This window comes from Mobula birostris, chromosome 11, assembly GCF_030028105.1.
Source record: "Mobula birostris isolate sMobBir1 chromosome 11, sMobBir1.hap1, whole genome shotgun sequence".
NCBI lineage: Eukaryota > Metazoa > Chordata > Chondrichthyes > Myliobatiformes > Myliobatidae > Mobula > Mobula birostris.
Genome location: NC_092380.1, coordinates 95,836,197 through 95,854,467, shown reverse-complemented (window position 1 = coordinate 95,854,467; position 18,271 = coordinate 95,836,197). Strand labels below are relative to the sequence as shown.

The window sequence follows — 18,271 nt, the reverse complement described above, 5'->3', positions numbered from 1 at the left end:
TAGAGCAGTTGATGTAGTGTATTTGGATTTCATCAAGGCATTTGATAAGGTACCCCATGCAAGGCTTATTGAGAAAGTAAGGATGCATGGGATCATTGCTTTGTGGATTCAGAGTCGGCTTGCCCACAGAAGGCAAAGAGTAGTTGTTGATAGTCATATTCTGCATAGAGATTGGTGATCAATGGTGTGCCTCAGTGATCTGTTCTGGGACCCCTTCTCTTCGTGATTTTTATAAATGACCTGGATGAGGAAGTGGAGGGATGGGTTTGTAAATTTGCATATGACACAAAGGTTGTGGAAAGTGTGGAGGGCTGTCAGAGGAAACAGCGGGACATTGATAGGATGCAAAACTGGGCTGAAAAGTGGCAGATGGAGTTCAACCCAGATAGGTGTGAGGTGGTTCATTTTGGTAGGTCAAATATGATGGTAGAATATAGTATTAATGGTAAGACTCTTGGCAGTGTGGAGTATCAGAGGGATCTTGGGGTCCGAGTCCACAGGACACTGAAAACTGCTAGGTTGACTCTGTAGTTAAGAAAGCATACAGTGCATTGGCCTTCATTGATCATGGGATTGAGTTTAGGAGCTGAGAAGTAATGTTGCAGCTATATAGGACCCTGGTCGGACCCCACTTGGAGTACTGTGCTCAATTCTGGTTGCCTCACTATAGGAAGGATATGGAAACCATAGAAAGGGTGCAGAGGAGATTTACAAGGACGTTGCCTGGATTGGGGAGCATGCCTTATGAGAATAGTTTGAATGAACTCGGCCTTTTCCCCTTGGAGCGACGGAGGATGAAAGGTGGCCTGATAGAGGTGTACAAGATAATGAGAGGCATTGATCGTGTGGATAGGCAGAGGCTTTTCCCAGAGCTGAAATGGCTAACACAAGAGAGCACAGTTTTAAGGTGCTTGGAAGTAGGTACAGAGGAGATGAAAGGGGTAAGGTTTTTACGCAGAGAGTGGTGAGTGCGTGGAATGGGCTACCGCAACGGTGGTGGAGGCGGATACGATAGGGTCTTTTAAGAGACTCCTGGATAGGTTTGTGGAGCTTAGAGAAATAGAAGGCTGTGGGTAACCCTAGGTAATTGCTAAAGTAAGGACATGCTTGGCACAGCATCGTGTGCTGAAGGGCCTTTATTGTGCTGTAGGTTTTCTATGTTTCAATGGTTCTCTCTAAGAACCCCCCCACCCCACTGACCTAGCAGCTTAATATTTCGTATGATTAGCATTGTACTACCTGACTTCAGAGAGAACAAATAAAAATTCCGTGTATGGTCAGAGTATCTCTTAACGGAATTTCTGGAAATGAAAAGGTGAAAATTCTTAAACAGGATTGCTGCCGAATAACTTTCCAATGGATAGCGACATTGAATGAAAACAGTTAAACTGGCCAAAGAACCTGTTTAATAAATCAGACTTCAGTGAAACTTTTTTTGGGTGCTATTCCTTTCCAACAAAAATGAAAGAATTTGTGGATCCTTAGTACTGTAATAAGCTTAATGTGTATTTTTTAAATGTCTGACTCCAGAAGATACAATTGGGTGTACTTTTTTTTAACAATGGATTAATAGAATAATTAAATTGTTGATTAATGGAATCACTAAAAAAAGAATTCTACTCCATATATTTGACAAAGTGTGGTATATCTTAAAGTTCAAAGTAAACTTATTATCATATCAAAGCGCATGTATGTCACCATTTACACTCCTGATATTTCTTGTGGGCCTACCCAATAAATTCAGTAACCATAATGGTATCAATGAAAGACTACACTACACCAATAGGGCAGACAACCAGCGTGCAAAATAAAACAAACTGCACAAATACAAAAAGAAAGAAAGACAAAATAAAGAATAATACAAACAAATAAATAACCAAGCAAGCAATAAATATTGAGAACTGGAGACGAAGAGTCCTTGAAAGTGAGTCCATAGGTTGTGGGAACAGTTCTGTGATGGAGAAAGTGAAGTTGACTGAAGTTATCCCCTCTAGTTCAGGAGACTGATGGTTGAGGGCTAATACCTTAGATTTCTAAAGGAGAAGGAAAACGTACTGGGCAAGAGAAAATCTGTAGATACTGGAAATCAAAGTAATACACACAAAATGCTGGAGGAACTCTGCAGGCTAGGCAGCATCTACGGAAAAGATTAAACAGTCAATGTTTTCGGCCAAGTCTCTTCATCAGAGCTACAGTGTATTACTGGGCAAGATCTGGTTATGATCCCAATTTCAAATGAAACAAAGTTGGACTGTGTATACTTGATAAAACATGTTGAGTGGATATCCTAAGATAAACACTAACTTTTGGATAGTAAATAACTATTTGTAATAAGATATTAAAAGGTGTTTATAACCTTGTATTTATAAAGATTTGTCATATTATATATTTTACTCTAAGCTATGATTTTCAGTATAATTAATTTTCTTTTAGGTGAAACAGATTTCGGAAGATCCCCCTTGTAAATGTCCACAAAAGTTTTCTGTGGAACGACTTTCTCAAGGACGATATCGTGTTGGAGAAAAGATTCTATTCATTCGGGTAAATGAACTAGATTAATTTTTGCGACAGAATACACATTTAATGCAGGTATGTGTGACCCTTGGCATACAAGTGTTGTGAGAGAACATTTTGTTTTTCCAGTTTGTGTAACTAGATTCACACTTAAGTATGGGTCAGTTAAATTTAAGTTTTAAGTATTTCCAACACTTTTCCAACAACTCATGTAAACTATGCATTTACAAGGGTATATATACATCTAACTTGTATATACACTGTACTGTAAATACGTGCTTATATAACTTGGCTTTAGTGAAATAAGTTAAGTATTCTATAATTTAAATAAGAATTATATATTAAAATTTTATTGCAAAAAGTCTGGATAATGCAAGTAGTTATTGCCATTTTAGATCCAGAAACTTGGTTCTTAATCATTCATCTACGTGGGAAATATCACTGCTAAAAGCTGTTTGAAATCTAGAGAAGCACAAGTGGTGAATGGCTTAATCTTGCTTCTGTTTCTTTTGTTTTTTTGATTTGTTCCCATGCTTTATAGCAGCAATCAATGGTGGCTCTTGTCACCGCTGGCAAATCCAGTTGGGAACTTCCCCAACGCTGACTTTATAAATTAATCAGGTTGAAGGTTACACTCAGAATTTTATTAGCCTCTTTTTCCAAACTTCCCAATATTTTGACGGTTGTGCATCAGGGCCATGCAGAACACTTGTTTAACTTGCAAGGTGTTTCAAAGGCGTGCTTCTCCTTGACACTTCAAACACCAGTATTTTGTTTAAAAACTAAGGCGATTTATCTTGCCTATGGTCAGTATTTTTGTTTTTTGCTAGACACTTTTTCAAATTTGTCCAATGCCACCAGGAGCTACAAGCCACCATTCCTTTAAGAGTCACTGCTTATCTTTGTTAATGGTTTCTTGGTGATATTGGACCTCCTTGATGTTGCAACAGTATGTTATTTTGGTTTTAATTCACTAAACCTGAATGATTCAAATGAGGAGTTTTATTAAATATACCATTAAATGAAAGTCTTACCATATTTAAAGGAACACAGTGACATAACAGGTTCACAGATAATTATGGTAAATTTGAAATTTTATTCTGCTTGGCTTACTTGTTTCTATTAGTTTTGCAACTAGTAGTCCATGGGCAGCTGAATTTGTCATTTATTTTGACAGTAAGTGGAAGCTGGTGATTTAATAATCTGGCATCATTCGAGATTCCAGGATATACTGTATGCATGTATAAAAGAGATTTCTCTGCAGGGAGTAGAACAATACTGCCAATCTTGGTTATATAAATCCCAAATTATTTCAACCTATACATAACTTATAACAGAGCAGGACTAAAGTATTTTCAATTTGTTTAGTTAGATAGCAACATCATTTAATCTTGGTTTCCAGAATCTTTTTGTGTCTGGGATAACAGACGTGACTCATGATGAGTCAGCAGTGAAAAGACCAACAGGGTGCTTAAAGGAATGGTAAAACTATCAAAAGTTAATGTATGTAACATGTACTCAGATATAGCATAGCTTTGCTAAAACTGTTTTTCTTGTTATAAACTCCAGTATGGCCCCCTAGACAAATAATGTTTCATTGTTCTTCTAAAAAAGTATAGCTGCCAAAATTGAAATGATCTTAAACAAAAGTCTGCTGCTCATTTTGAAAGGAAATATACTTAAACAAAATTGTAAGTACATTATCTTCAATAAATTTCTTAAATTCCTATCAAATTCTTTCTCAAATTTCCAAGGACATACTGTTTTAATTTGTCCTTTTGCAATTATATTACTTTTCATTGATTATAATAGTCTGTATATTGTTGACAAAAACACAAAAGGTGCTGAATGCTGGCTGAGGGAAATTTGGTGCTTCAAATGCTTGCCTGATTTTGATTCTCATTTAATTTTTTAAAAAGTATCCATTGTCATGCTTGCTTACAAAATTGCATTTTCTTTTCCACTCTTAGATCTTTTGAGTACATGTTGCTGGAAGTGTTACAGATGCTCCCTAGTTGCAATTAGGTAAAGATTTCTAGGATTTTGACCTAGGAATAATGAAAGAATTATGATGTTAACAGGATGTAGCACAATGGAGTTTTGGATTCCTGATCATTTGTTGGTCTTGTGGTGAAGTTCACAGGTTCAGAAGGTGCTGCTTTGTGCAATGAATCCTGCATATGGTATACATAAGGCAACACATGCTGAGGGGGATCTGGATGCATAAGGGAATGACCGTAAGACATAGGAATAGAATTAGGCCATTCAGACCATCGAGTCTGCTCTGCTATTCAATCATGGTTGATTTATTATTCCTCTCAATCCCATTCTCCTGCCGTTTCCCCATAACGTTTGACTGCTTTACCAATCAAGAAGCTACTTACTTCCACTTTAAATATACCCGATGACTTGACCCCCACAGCCGTCTGTGGCAATGAATTCCATTGATTCACCACCCTCTGGCTAAAGAAATTCCTCCTCATTTCTTTTCTAAAGGTACATCCTTCTGTTCTGAGGCTGTGCCCTCTAGTCCTAGACTTCCCCACTATAAGAAACATCTTCTCTACGTCTACTCTATTTAGATCTTTTGATATTTGATAGGTTTCGATGAGTTCCCCTTCATTTTTCTAAACTGCAGTGAGTACAGACCCAGAGCCATCAAATGCTCCTCAGACATGAAACCTTTCATGCTCCTTCTCTGAATGGGTGGATTCTCATTCAAATGACTTGCTTTCTACTGAGGATGGTCCGGGTCAATTCAGATAAATGGAGATTATGTCTCCTTAGCGCTAACCTTTGATACTTTGCCCCAGTGAATAACTGTACCAATACAGGTACTACAGATTCTTCATGGATGTATGTGTTATATTATAACCATAAAATTAGGGAAGTCTTGTGAAGTTTATGAATTGGTTGTAATTTCCTCCAGCTAGAATTTTAGGAACCATTAATGAATTTCATTTTTTCCAAACTTCTAGAGCCCAATAAAATTATGGAACAAATGAAGTGTAAAAATATGCAGCTCATTCAGTTTCAAGATGAAGATACTTCACAGTAGTACATGAGATCTGCTTTCTTATTTGAGCTACAGACTAATATATCCCCCATTAAGAAATACTTTATACTTTATACTTTATTGTCGCCAAACAATTGGTACTAGAACGTACAATCATCACAGTGACATTTGATTCTGCGCTTCACACTCCCTGGATTACAAATATTAAACATAAAAAATAGTTAAAATTAGTAAATATTAAGAATTTAAATTATAAATCCTAAATAGAAAATAGAAAAATGGGAAGTAAGGTAGTGCAAAAAAAACAAGAGGCAGGTCCGGATATTTGGAGGCTACGGCCCAGATCCAGGTCAGGATCCGTTCAGCAGTCTTATCACAGTTGGAAAGAAGCTGTTCCCAAATCTGGCCGTACAAGTCTTCAAGCTCCTGAACCTTCTCCCAGAGGGAAGAGGGATGAAAAGTGTGTTGGCTGGGTGGGTCGTGTCCTTGATTATCCTGGCAGCACTGCTCCGATAGCGTGCGGTGTAAAGTGAGTGCAAGGACAGAAGATTGGTTTGTGTGATGTGCTGCACCGTGTTCACGATCTTCTGCAGCTTCTTTCAGTCTTGGACAGGACAACTTCCATACCAGGTTGTGGTGCACCCTAGAAGAATGCTTTCTACAGTGCATCTGTAAAAATTATTGAGGGTTTTAGGGGACAGGCCAAATTTCTTTAGTTTTCTCAGGAAGTAAAGGCGCTGGTGGGCCTTCTTGGTAGTGAACTCTGCTTGGTTGGACCAAGTCAGGTCATTTGTGATATTGTCCCCAAGGAACTTAAAGCTTTTGACCTGTTCCACTTGCGCACCACCGTTGTAAATTGGGTCGTGCGGTCTGCTACTCCTTCTGAAGTCAACAACCTTCGTCTTGCTGACGTTGAGGGATAGGTTATTGTCTTCGCACCATGCCACCAGGTTCTTAATTTCCTCTCTGTACTCAAACTCATCATTACCCGAGATACAGCCTAAAATTGTTGTGTCATCAGCAAACTTGTATGTTGAGTTTGATGGAAACTTGTCTACACAATCATGGGTGTACAGTGAGTACAGCAGGGGGCTGAGTACACAGCCTTTTGGGGCACCAGAGCTCAGAGTGATTGTAGAAGAGAGCTTGTCCCTTATTTTTATAGCCTGGGTCCTGTCTGTGAGGAAGTTGAAGATCCAGCTGCAGATCTGAGTGCTAAGGCCCAGGTTCTGGAGCTTAGGAATCAGTTTATTTGGAATGATGGTATTAAAGGCAGAGCTGTAATCAATGAAAAGGAGCCTTACGTATACGTCTTTATTCTCCAGGTGTTCTAAGCAGGAATGTAGGGCCAGAGAGATGGCATCTGCCATTGATCTGTTGCTGTGGTAGGCGAAATGCAAAGCATCGAGGTTGACCGGTAGGCGGTGGTTGATGTGTGCCATAACCAATCTCTCGAAGCATTTCATAGCAATTGATGTCAGAGCCACAGGTCGATAGTCATTCAGGCATACCACCTTGCTCTTCTTCGGCACTGGGATTATCATTTTCTTCTTAAAACACAAGGGGATCTTAGACTGAAGCAAGGAGCAGTTGAAGATGTCAGCAAACACTCCAGCTAGCTCGCTTGCACAGGCCCGGAGAACCTGTCCTGGGACGCCATTTGGGCCCGTTGCCTTCCTTGGATTTATCTTCAGGAAGGCCCTTCTAACGTCCTCCTCGGTGACGATGAATCTCGATGCTGCCAGGTCCGGTTCATCCGGAGGGAGCGGGATGCTCCTTTTCTGTTCGAATCTTGCGTAGAGTACGTTAAGTTCGTCAGGAAGAGAAGCGCCAGAGTTATTGATATTCCCAACCTTTTCTTTGCACCTAGTGATCTCATTTAGACCCTGCCATAGTCTACTGGCATCCCTTTGGTTAGCCTGGGCTTCCAACTTGGCTCGATATTGCCTCTTGGCGCCCTTAATGGCTTTCTGGAGTTCACGCCTGGATTCCATGTAGCGACTGGTAACCCCAGACCTAAAAGCCGCAGCTCTAGCCTTTAAAAGGGACTTGACCTCATAATTCATCCAAGGTTTTCGGTTAGGGAATACCCAGATTGTCTTGTGAGACACATAGTCCTCTGTGCATTTCCAAATAAAGTCTGTGACAGCTGAGGCATACTCATTGAGGTTAGCTGCTGAGTCCTTAAATACTAACCAGTCCACCGATTCAAAGCAGTCACAGAGGACCTCATCTGTTTCCTCCGTCCAATGCAACACTACTTTGTCACCGTGACCTCCCGCTTCAGTTTCTGTTTGTAAGCCAGGAGGAGGAGTACGACCTGATGGTCTGATTTTCCGAAATATGGTCATGGGATGGAACGGTGGGCATCCTTGACTGCTGTGTAGCAGTGGTCAAGTATATTCAGGCCTCTAGTGGGGCAGGAGACATGTTGGTATAACTTTGGCAGTGCCTTTCTGAGGTTGGCCTGGTTAAAGTCCCCAGCTGTAATGAGCAAAGCCTCCAGATACCTGGTCTGAAGTTCACCGATGTTTGCATACAGTATGTTCAGAACACACTCCACATCCGCCTTGCGGGGAGGGGGGGGAATGTAGACTGCTGTCAGTATGACCAAGGTGAATTCCTGTGGCAGATAGTAGGGACGACATTTCACCAACAGGTGTTCCAGGTCCGGACTGCAGGAGCTTGTCAGTGCCACTGTGTCCGAGCACCACCCAGTGTTGATCAGTAGGCAGACACCACCTCCCCTCGTCTTGCCCGAAGACGCTGTGCGGTCCATCCGATGGATTGAAAATCCCTCCAGTTGAATGGCACAGTCAGGGGTGGCAGGGGAGAGCCAGGTCTCGGTGAAACAGAATACACAGCAGTTCTGCATCTCCCTGTAGTAGGTGAGTCTCCCTTTAAGATCATCCACCTTGTTCTCTATGGCTTGCACATTAGCTAATAGGATGGTGGGCATAGGGACCCTGAAGCCCCTCAGCTTCAATCTGACCAGCAGCCCAGCTCTTTTCCCACGCTTCCTCGGTAAGTAGTGCATCTTTCTAGGTTTCCATCAATGCAGTGTGTTGTTGTCAGCTCTTTGAGGGAGGTGGACGTGTCCCGCGGGAATTGGATCAGCTGGTTGCGTCGTCGGAACAGAAGCAGCTTAACTTGACCCTAGAGTTTACTGTATCATTCTAACTCAAGTCCACTTTCCTATCTCATATTCACTGGGTACTTAAGAGTCTATTTTTTAAAAATGCAGCTTTGAGTATACTCAACAATTGAGCATACATACTCCTGTGGCATAGAGAACACTACAGATTTGTATCTACTGTATCTGAGTGTAAAGCAGTCTCCTCTTGTCATTTTAGCCTTTCCAGCTGTTGAAACCCAGCTCCCAGCATATGCTTTGGGTAACTCTGTTAAGAAACTTGCATTTTATAAGATCATCTTACTAAACTCTATTGATTGTTAATCTTTTTGAATCTAAATAGAACAGAGTCATAGATTACTACAGCACTGAAACTGGTCCTTCAGCTGATCCAGTCTGTGACAAGCCATTAATCTGCCTAGTTCCATCGATCTGCACCAGACTCAGAGTAAAGAAGCTCCCCCTCCTGTTCCTCTTAAACATTTCACCGTTTACCCTTAACCCCATGATCGCTAGTTGTAGTCTCATCTAATCTCAGTGGAAAAAGCCTGCTTGCATTTACCTTATCTATACTCCTCAATGTTGTTCACCTCTATCAACTCTCCCCTCAACCTTTGCATTCTAGGGAATGAAGTCCTAACCTATTCAGGCTTTCCCTATAACTCAGGTAAACAAGTCCTGTCCTGGCAACATCTCTGTAAATTTTCTCAGCAACTTCAATTTTATTTACATCCTTCCTGTGACCAAAACTAGACACAGTACTTCACATTAGGCCTAACCAACGTCCAATACTATTTCAACATAGCATCCCAACTTCTGAACTCAATACATTGATATATGAAGGTCAATGTGCGAAAAGCTTTCTTTGTGATCCTGTCTACCTGTGACACCATTTCAAAGAATTATGGAGATGTATTCCCAGATCCTTATGCCCTACTGCATTCTTCAGTGCCCTACTGCTTACCGTGTAAGATACCCCAAAGCGCAACTCCTCACACTTGTCTGCACTAAATCCCATTTGCCATTTCTCAGCCTATATTTCCAGCTGGTCTAGATTCCACTGCAAGTTTTGATAGTCTTCCTCACTGTCCAATACACCCCCAATTTTTTATTTAGATTAGATTAGATTATGAGGACACTTGGTCCTCGTTTATTGTCATTTAGAAATGCATGCTTTAAAAAATGATACAATGTTCCTCCGGTATGATATCACAAAAACACAAGACAGACCAAGACTAAAACTGACAAAAATCACATAATTATAACATATAGTTACAACAGTGCAAAGCAATACCGTAATTTGATAAGAGCAGACCATGGGCACGGTAAAAAAAAGTCTCAAAGTCCCGATAGCCCCAACATCTCACGCAGCCGGTAGAAGGGAGAAACTCTCCCTGCCATGAGCTTCCAGCACTGCAAACTTGCGGATGCAGCATCCTGGAAGCACCCGACCACAGTCCGACTCTGAGTCTGTCCAAAAACTTCGAGCCTCTGACCAGCCCTCCGACACCGAGCACCAAGCACCATCTATGCCAAGCGCTTCGACCCCAGCCCTGGCCACCAAGCAACAGGCAAAGCCGAGGATTCGGGGCCTTTCCTCCGGAGATTTCTGATCACACAGTAGCAGCGGCAGCGAAGCAGGCATTTCAGAAGCTTCACCAGATGTTCCTCCATGCTGTCACGCCTGCCTCCATCAAATCAGAATTGTGCATGGCCTCCTACTTGACAGCTTACAGATATTCATCACCAGAGAGGCCACGCACACTGTATCGCATCGCCATCTTCTCCTCCTCCTCCTATTTTTTAAATTTTATTTTATTTATTGAGATACAGCACTGCCCTACGAGCCACACTGTACGACAGTCTCCCAATTTAATCTGAGCCTAATGATGGGACAATTTTCAATGACCAATTACCCTACCAACTGGTACATCTTTGGACTGTGGGAGGAAACCAGAGCACCCGGAAGAACCCGCTCTGTCATGTGGAGAATGCATAAACTCCTGACAGACAGCAGCAGGAATTGAATTGGCCCATACTGTAGTGTTGTGCTCACCACAGTGCTACTGTACTGCCTAAATCTTGGTGATATCCACAAATTTGCTGATCCAGTTCACCAATTTATCACTCAAATATTTGATATGGATGACAAACAACAATGGACTCAGCAGTGGCACACCACCAGGCACAGGCCTGCAGTCAGAGAAGCAACCATCTACTTGCACTCTCTGCTTTCTCCCATGAAGCTAATGTCTAATCCAGTTTACTACCTCATTTCGAATGCCGAGCAGCTGAACCTTCCTGACTAACTTCCCATGTGCGATCTTGTCAAAAGCCATGCTAACGTCCACGTAGACAACATTCACTGCCTGGCCTTCATCAGCTTTCCTGGTAACTTCTTTGATAAAACTCTAAGATTGAAATCTATTAGGTCATCCTAGCACAATCCCTTTTTTCCAAAATGTAATCTAGTCCATCTACATTATATCATCTCCAAGGAAATTTTTTCATCATTAGGAAGTCAAATTGTACATACTGTGATCTCAGCAAGACTTTGCATAATATTACCAAGACCTAATTCCTCTGTACATCAAGCCCCTTGAAATGCTGTTTTTTCATTTTGTTTGCTTTACTAATTACTTAATGCAGCTACACATTTATGTGCTGTGTTTTGAGTGCTATGTCACCTATACTCGAGAAAAAACTCATACACCTTTTACTCAGGCACAGAGCTAACTGCACTTACATTTCACCTCCATGAATGGATCCCCCAATGAGAACTAACTCAATAGAGGTGGTTTCAACCTACCTCCTCCCAGTCTGATCAATGAGGCTCAAATTCGTATAATTTCCGCAAAAGTGCTTTCACAGCAAAAACCATTGAAGAATACTAAAAAATAAATATGCTAACTTTTGAATTAACACTGAAAAGGAAAAAAGTAAATTAAACACACAAATTAAAATAAATATATTTTGATTAACAGATGTAAACTATCTGAAATAGTCCGCACTCCCCTGCATCTGTTCCCCTGTTTTGAAGATTTGCTGAAGTTGCACCAGGTCTAACCCGATTGTGGGTTGGGCAGATATGCCAGCATTACTGCTAGGGAATGAAGGAAGCTCATGTAACACGACACATGATTCAAAGTAGGAACATGCTTGATTGGAGCAACCATCTGTGAGGATATTTGAGACTATGTTAATCTGCAAATGCTTTTTTCAAATCTGTTTATACGGTATCCATTGATGCACTCACACTTACCCTCCTGGTTACATTCTGAAATCAAAATAGAAACTATTTCAATTGTACAAAGGTATTTTGTCTTCCTAATTGTGTATCATGATTTGCTCTGTTGCCAGTCTGTAATAGTGGATTTTAGTATTTTCCTGACACCTTACGAGTTGGAAGTGGCTTACTTGTACAGTAGCTTTATTTCTGTTACACTACTTTCTGACCTATTAGAATCACCCCAGACTACACTAAAGTGTACCCCTGCCTAATAGGGGTCAAAATAATGACAGTGTTGCTTGCTGCACTGTTTGCAACAGTGACTTTTCTGTTGCCCATGGTGGGTTAAATGACTGTAAAAGACATGTTGAGGTGAGTTTAACAGGTGTCATTTGTTCATTAGCATAGCTAACGTTATTTAAACTAGCTGGCCAGCTACTAAGGAGCTACTCTATTGCAGACATCCCACCTCTCCCGGAAGTCTCCCGCAAACTGATGGTGCTACCTCCCTGAAGTGAGTTTTTGCAGGGTGGGATGTCTGTCCTCACCACATCCACAACCTCATCATCAATAGTTACAGGGAGTAATGTAGGCTTGGTCTTCCTAAATTCCATTGCCATCTCCTTTGTCTTACCGATGTTGAGAAGCTGTCCACTCACTATGCTCTAGTTGTCAATACTGCACCCATTCACCAAATAAAGAAAGTAATCTAGATCTTACTGTTTAGTTAATACTGATTAAGAAAACTTTGTTACCTTGGAAGTGGAGGTCATTCATACTTGACACATGAAATGGCTGCAGTGTTTAGTGCCTGCACCCTGATTAGGAGGCTAAAAAAAAATACTATAAAATTATGAAAAAGAAACCTTCAAAAATGCTGTATATTGGGTGGCTTTAATCCGGATTTCTGTTATCAGAAACTACACAGCTTGCAGTGGTCTTTGGTATTAGGGATCATAGGATGTGGGTCTTGAGCTTAAAGAATTCTTCTCTGGGCAGACACAGTACCATAAACATAAAAAGCTGGAGGTAGGGAAAACAAGGGGAAGGGGGGAACCATATCTTTAGTGTACATGGCCATGCATGACTTTGAAGGTCTGCAATAACCTCTGACATCCAGCAACTATATAATAAAGACACAACAGTGAAAACTTAGATGGGCAATAGTTTGCAGTCAGGATTTTGCAATAAAATAGGTTCTTCTACACAGTCTCTGCTGGTTTCAACAATTAGCTCTTAAAGATACATTCCTCCTGGCTGACAGACTCCAGCTACAAGCTATGTCTGTCATGTACAGAAAGACAGTTTCCAGGTTCACTTAACATGGATGTGCTCATCAGGGGGATACACGGCAGGAAGGAGGTCCTGTGTACCAGAAGGACCAGGAGAGCAGTAAGTGTCACCATCGGAAGATTCAGGCAGGAAACAACTCCAGCTGTGAGAGTTACATCTCATTCCAGCAATACAGAAATAAAAGTCATGTCCTCAGGATATGCTGGTGTGAAGCTGTGCATAGTTGAAAACAGCCATATTTGGGAATTCCAACTCCCAGCAACACAAACCTCTCAGTACTTTTCCCGTCTCTGTTACCTGCAATTTAGTCTCCCATTTGCCCATTAACTGTCCTTTGATTCTATTTGCCATCTCCATATACTGTGAGGTAATTTACAATAGTCAACCTACCTTAACGAAGGAAGAGTACAAAAAAAATTCACTCATTCACAGGGATGACACCTTAATTAAAAAACCAGCATCTGAATGAACCCAAGTGGTTGTAGCCATGAGGCAGAAGCACTAATTGCTGTACCGCAGCTCTGCTTGTTGCACTGTGACTGTTCAACAATGACTGTCGGACAATCAGAATGGAAATGAGTTTTGTGTGAATCACAAACCACTTGGTGCATGTCTTACATGAATGCTAAACCAACACTGTATGTGACATACCCAGTCCAGTTTCCTGATGGATGCTGTTTCACATGGAAATGATTGCCAATGCTATTAGAGTCATGGGGTGCCACAGCACAAAACAGGTCCTTCAACCCATCTAGTCAGTGTCAACCTGCTTAGTCCTATCGACCTGCACCTGGACCTTTGCCCTCCATACCCCTCCCATCTATGTATTTATCCAAACTTTGCTCAAATGTTGCATCCACTACCTCCTATGGCAGAAAGATGAGAAACTGCAGATGCGGGATATCCGAGCAACACGCACAAAATGCTGGAGGAACTCATCAGGCCAGGCAGCATTGATGGAAAAGAATAAACAGTTGACGTTTTGAGCCGAGACCCTTCATCAGTACTGGGGAAAAAAGATAAGAAGTTAGACCAAGAAAGTAGGGGGAGGGAAGGAAGTAGTACAAGGTGATAAGTGTAAGCAGGAGAGGGGGAGGGGTGAAGTAAGGAGCTGGGAGGTTGATAGGTGAGAGAGATAAAGGGCTGGAGAAGAGGGAGTCTGATAGGAGAAGGTAGAAGACCACTGACAAAAGGTGGGGGGGGGGGATGAGCACCAGAGGGAATTGATGGGCAGGTAAGGAGCTACAGTGAGAGAGGGAAATTTGAATGGGAATGGTGAAGGTGGGGAAGCAATTACTGGAAGTTCAAGAAATCAATGTTCATGCCATCAGGTTGCAGGCTACCCAAACGGAATATAAGGTGTTGTAATGGCAGCTTATTTCACGCTCGCACCACCCTCTAAGTGAAGAAATTCCCTTTAAATATTTCACATTTCACCCTCAACTTATGACCTCTAGCTCAAGTCTCACCCAGTTTCACTGGAAAAAGTCTGCTTGAATTTACTTATCTATACCCTTCATAAATTTGTGTACCTCTATCAAATCTCTTCTCATTCCCCTAAGCTCAAGAGAACAAATTTCTAACCTATTCGACCTTTCCTTATAACTCAGGTCCTCAAGTCCCAGCAACGTCCATGTTAATTATCTCTGTACTTTTTCAATCTTATTGACATTTTTCTTGTAAGTATGTGACCAGAAATGCACACAATATTACTCCAGATTAATCAATTTTCAAATGATTCATGCATGAGAAACAGATGTTGGCCCACCCAGTTTCTAGGCAATTGTTGTAATTGCTCTACTAATTAAAGAGATAACTTTATATTGTGGCTCTCATATCTCAAATTATCCAAAGAACTGTAAAACAAATGTAGTATTTGAAATATAACCTGTATTGTAATTACAATGAAACACTACACTATTTTCAGATTAAAAAGATAGTTAATTCAAAGTGTAACTTAATATGCAATTGAAAATTTAAAAAGTTGCATGTACAGAATATGCTGACTTGAAAATTACCACAAGCAATTTAAATACCAATGGAACTAGTAGAACTAATTGTTATTTTAATAGGAACATTATAAGATTATTGTGATATTGTGTACAACCAGAGGGGAGAGAGCTCTGAATTTGATGTACGCTAATGTTAAGGATGCATACAGCTCCGCTCCCCTCCCCCCACTGGGAAGGTCAGATCACAACCTGGTGCATCTAAAACTCTGGTGAAGAGTAAACCTGCAACCTCGAGGACAGTGAGGAAATGGTCGGAGGAGGCTTATGAGGCGCTCCAGGGTTGTTTTGAGGTGACAGACTGGCAGGCACTCTGTGAGCCACATGGAGAGGATATTGATGGGCTCACAGAATGCATCACTGATTACATTAACTTCTGTGTGGACTGCAATGTTCCGACAAGAACTGTCCTTTGTTATTTAAATAACAAGCCATGGGTGACAAAGGACATTAAGGACATCCTGAACGCTAAAAAGAGGACGTTTAGAGATGGAAATAAGGAGGAGCTGAGGGCAATTCAGAGGGACCTGAAAGCCAGGATCAGGGAGGCTAAAGACAGGGACAGGAGGAAGCTTGAGTGGAAACTCCAGCAGAATAACATGAGAAAGGTCTGGAGGGGGATGAGGACCATCACTGGGTTTCGGCAAACTAGCAACAGAGGAGCTGAAGGCAATGTGGACAGGGCCAACGAACTTAACCTGTTCTTTAACAGATTTGACATTGTGACCCCTGCCCATCCCCCGCATGAGCCATCTGTTGTCGGCCCCCAACCAACACATATTCCACTCTCCCCTGCTACCCCTCCTCACAGTCCCCCACCCTGCTCTCATGACTATACCCCTCCCCCACACGAAACCACCATGGTGGGCTTCACAGCTGAACAGGTGAGAAGACAGCTGAAACGTCTCAACCCAAGCAAGGCTGCAGGACCGGATGGTGTCCGTACCAGGGTGCTCAAAGCCTGTGCCCCTCAGCTATGTGGAGTACTTCGCCATGTATTCAACCTGAGCCTGAGGCTACGGAGGGTTCCTGTACTGTGGAAGACGTCCTGCCTCGTCCCTGTGCAGAAGACGCCGCACCCCAGTGCCCTCAATGACTACAGACCGGTGGCATTGACCTCCCACATCATGAAGACCCTGGAGAGACTTGTTCTGGAGCTGCTCCGGCCTATGGTCAGGCCACACTTAGATCCCCTCCAGTTCGCCTACCAGCCTGGACTAGGAGTTGAGGATGCCATTGTCTACCTGCTGAACCGTGTCTACGCCCACCTGGACAAGCCAGCGAGCGCTGTGAGGGTCATGTTTTTTGACTTCTCCAGTGCGTTCAACACCATCTGCCCTGCTCTGCTGGGGGAGAAGCTGACAGCGATGCAGGTGGATGCTTCCCTGGTATCATGGATTCTTGATTGCCTGACTGGCAGACCGCAGTATGTGTGCTTGCAACACTGTGTGTCCGACAGAGTAATCAGCAGCACTGGGGCTCCACAGGGGACTGTCTTATCTCCCTTTCTCTTCACCATTTACTCCTCGGACTTCAGCTACTGCACAGAGTCTTGTCATCTTCAGAAGTTTTCTGATGACTCTGCCATAGTTGGATGCATCAGCAAGGGAGATGAGGCTGAGTACAGGGCTACGGTAGGAAACTTTGTCATATGGTGTGAGCAGAATTATCTGCAGCTTAGTGTGAAAAAGACTAAGGAGCTGATGGTAGTCCTGAGGAGAGCTAAGGTACCGCTGACCCCTGTTTCCATCCAGGGGGTCAGTGTGGACATGGTCGAGGATTACAAATACCTGGGGATGCTAATTGACAATAAACTGGACTGGTCTAAGAACACTGAGGCTGTCTACAAGAAGGGTCAGAGCCGTCTCTATTTCCTGAGGAGACTGAGGTCCTTCAACATTTGCCGGGCGATGCTGAGGATGTTCTACGAGTCTGTGGTGGCCAGTGCTATCATGTTTGCTGTTGTGTGCTGGGGCAGCAGGCTAAGGGTAGCAGACACCAACAGAATCAACAAACTCATCCGTAAGGCCAGTGATGTTGTGGGGATGGAACTGGACTCTCTCACTGTGGTGTCTGAAAAGAGGACGCTGTCTAAGTTGCATGCCATCTTGGTCAATGTCTCCCATCCACTATGTAATGTACTGGGCGGGCACAGGAGTACATTCAGCCAGAGACTCATTCCTCCGAGATGCAGCACAGAGCGTCATAGGAAGTCATTCCTGCCTGTGGCCATCAAACTTTACAATTTTTCCCTTGGAGGGTCAGACACCCTGAGCCGATAGGCTGGTCCTGGACTTATTTCATAATTTACTGGCATAATTTACATATTACTATTTAACTATTTATGGTTCTATTACTATTTATTATTTATGGTGCAACTGTAACGAAAACCCCAGGATCAATAAAGTATGACTATCACTATCACTTTCATTAATAATCACACAAAATCAAGGATCAACTTTATTCACCATATACAGAGCTTATAGAAAGTATTCACCCTGCCTTGAAAGTTTTCATGTTTTATTGTTTTACAACATTGAATCACAGTAGATTTATTTTTGCTTTTTTTGACACTGATCAACAGTAAACATTTCTTTCATGTCAAAGTGAAAACAGCCATCTACAAAATCATCTAAATTAATTACAAATATAGAACACAAAATAATTAATTGCATAAGTATTCATGCCCTTTAATATGACACTCTAAATCATCACTGGTGCAGCCAATTGGATTTAGAAGTCACATAATTAGTTAAATGGACATCACCTGGGTATAGTCAACTTGTTTCAATTGATTGTAGTAAAAATCCTTCTGTATCTGGAAGGTCCAGCTAACAACACTCTGGGGTGTGTAGTTGTTGTCCTCATTATGCAACAGTTGAAGACATTTTTTTACAATGTGAAATGTATAATGTTAGAAGAAAGCAAACGCAGACTGCACTACCAGCTTTGGGGGTTGACAATTTTCATTTAAAAAGTTTACTAAATTATGGAAGTGACTTTTAGTTAATTCACAATATTGTCTTTCATTATTTAAAATCTCTGGGGCTTTTTGGGATAATTTAGTCTTCAGTTGA

At 41.9% G+C, this 18,271-nt stretch overlaps 1 protein-coding gene across 2 annotated transcripts in view; it reads left to right on the top strand.

The window, feature by feature from the left end:
* gas2a (growth arrest-specific 2a) overlaps positions 1-18,271 on the top strand; it is a 152,718-nt gene that overhangs the window by 101,152 nt on the left and 33,295 nt on the right. For both annotated transcript variants that reach the window (XM_072273176.1, XM_072273175.1), the window contains exon 7: positions 2,434-2,541. In XM_072273176.1, coding sequence (XP_072129277.1) covers positions 2,434-2,541 — 108 coding nt within the window. The remainder of the gene's footprint in view (positions 1-2,433; positions 2,542-18,271) is intronic.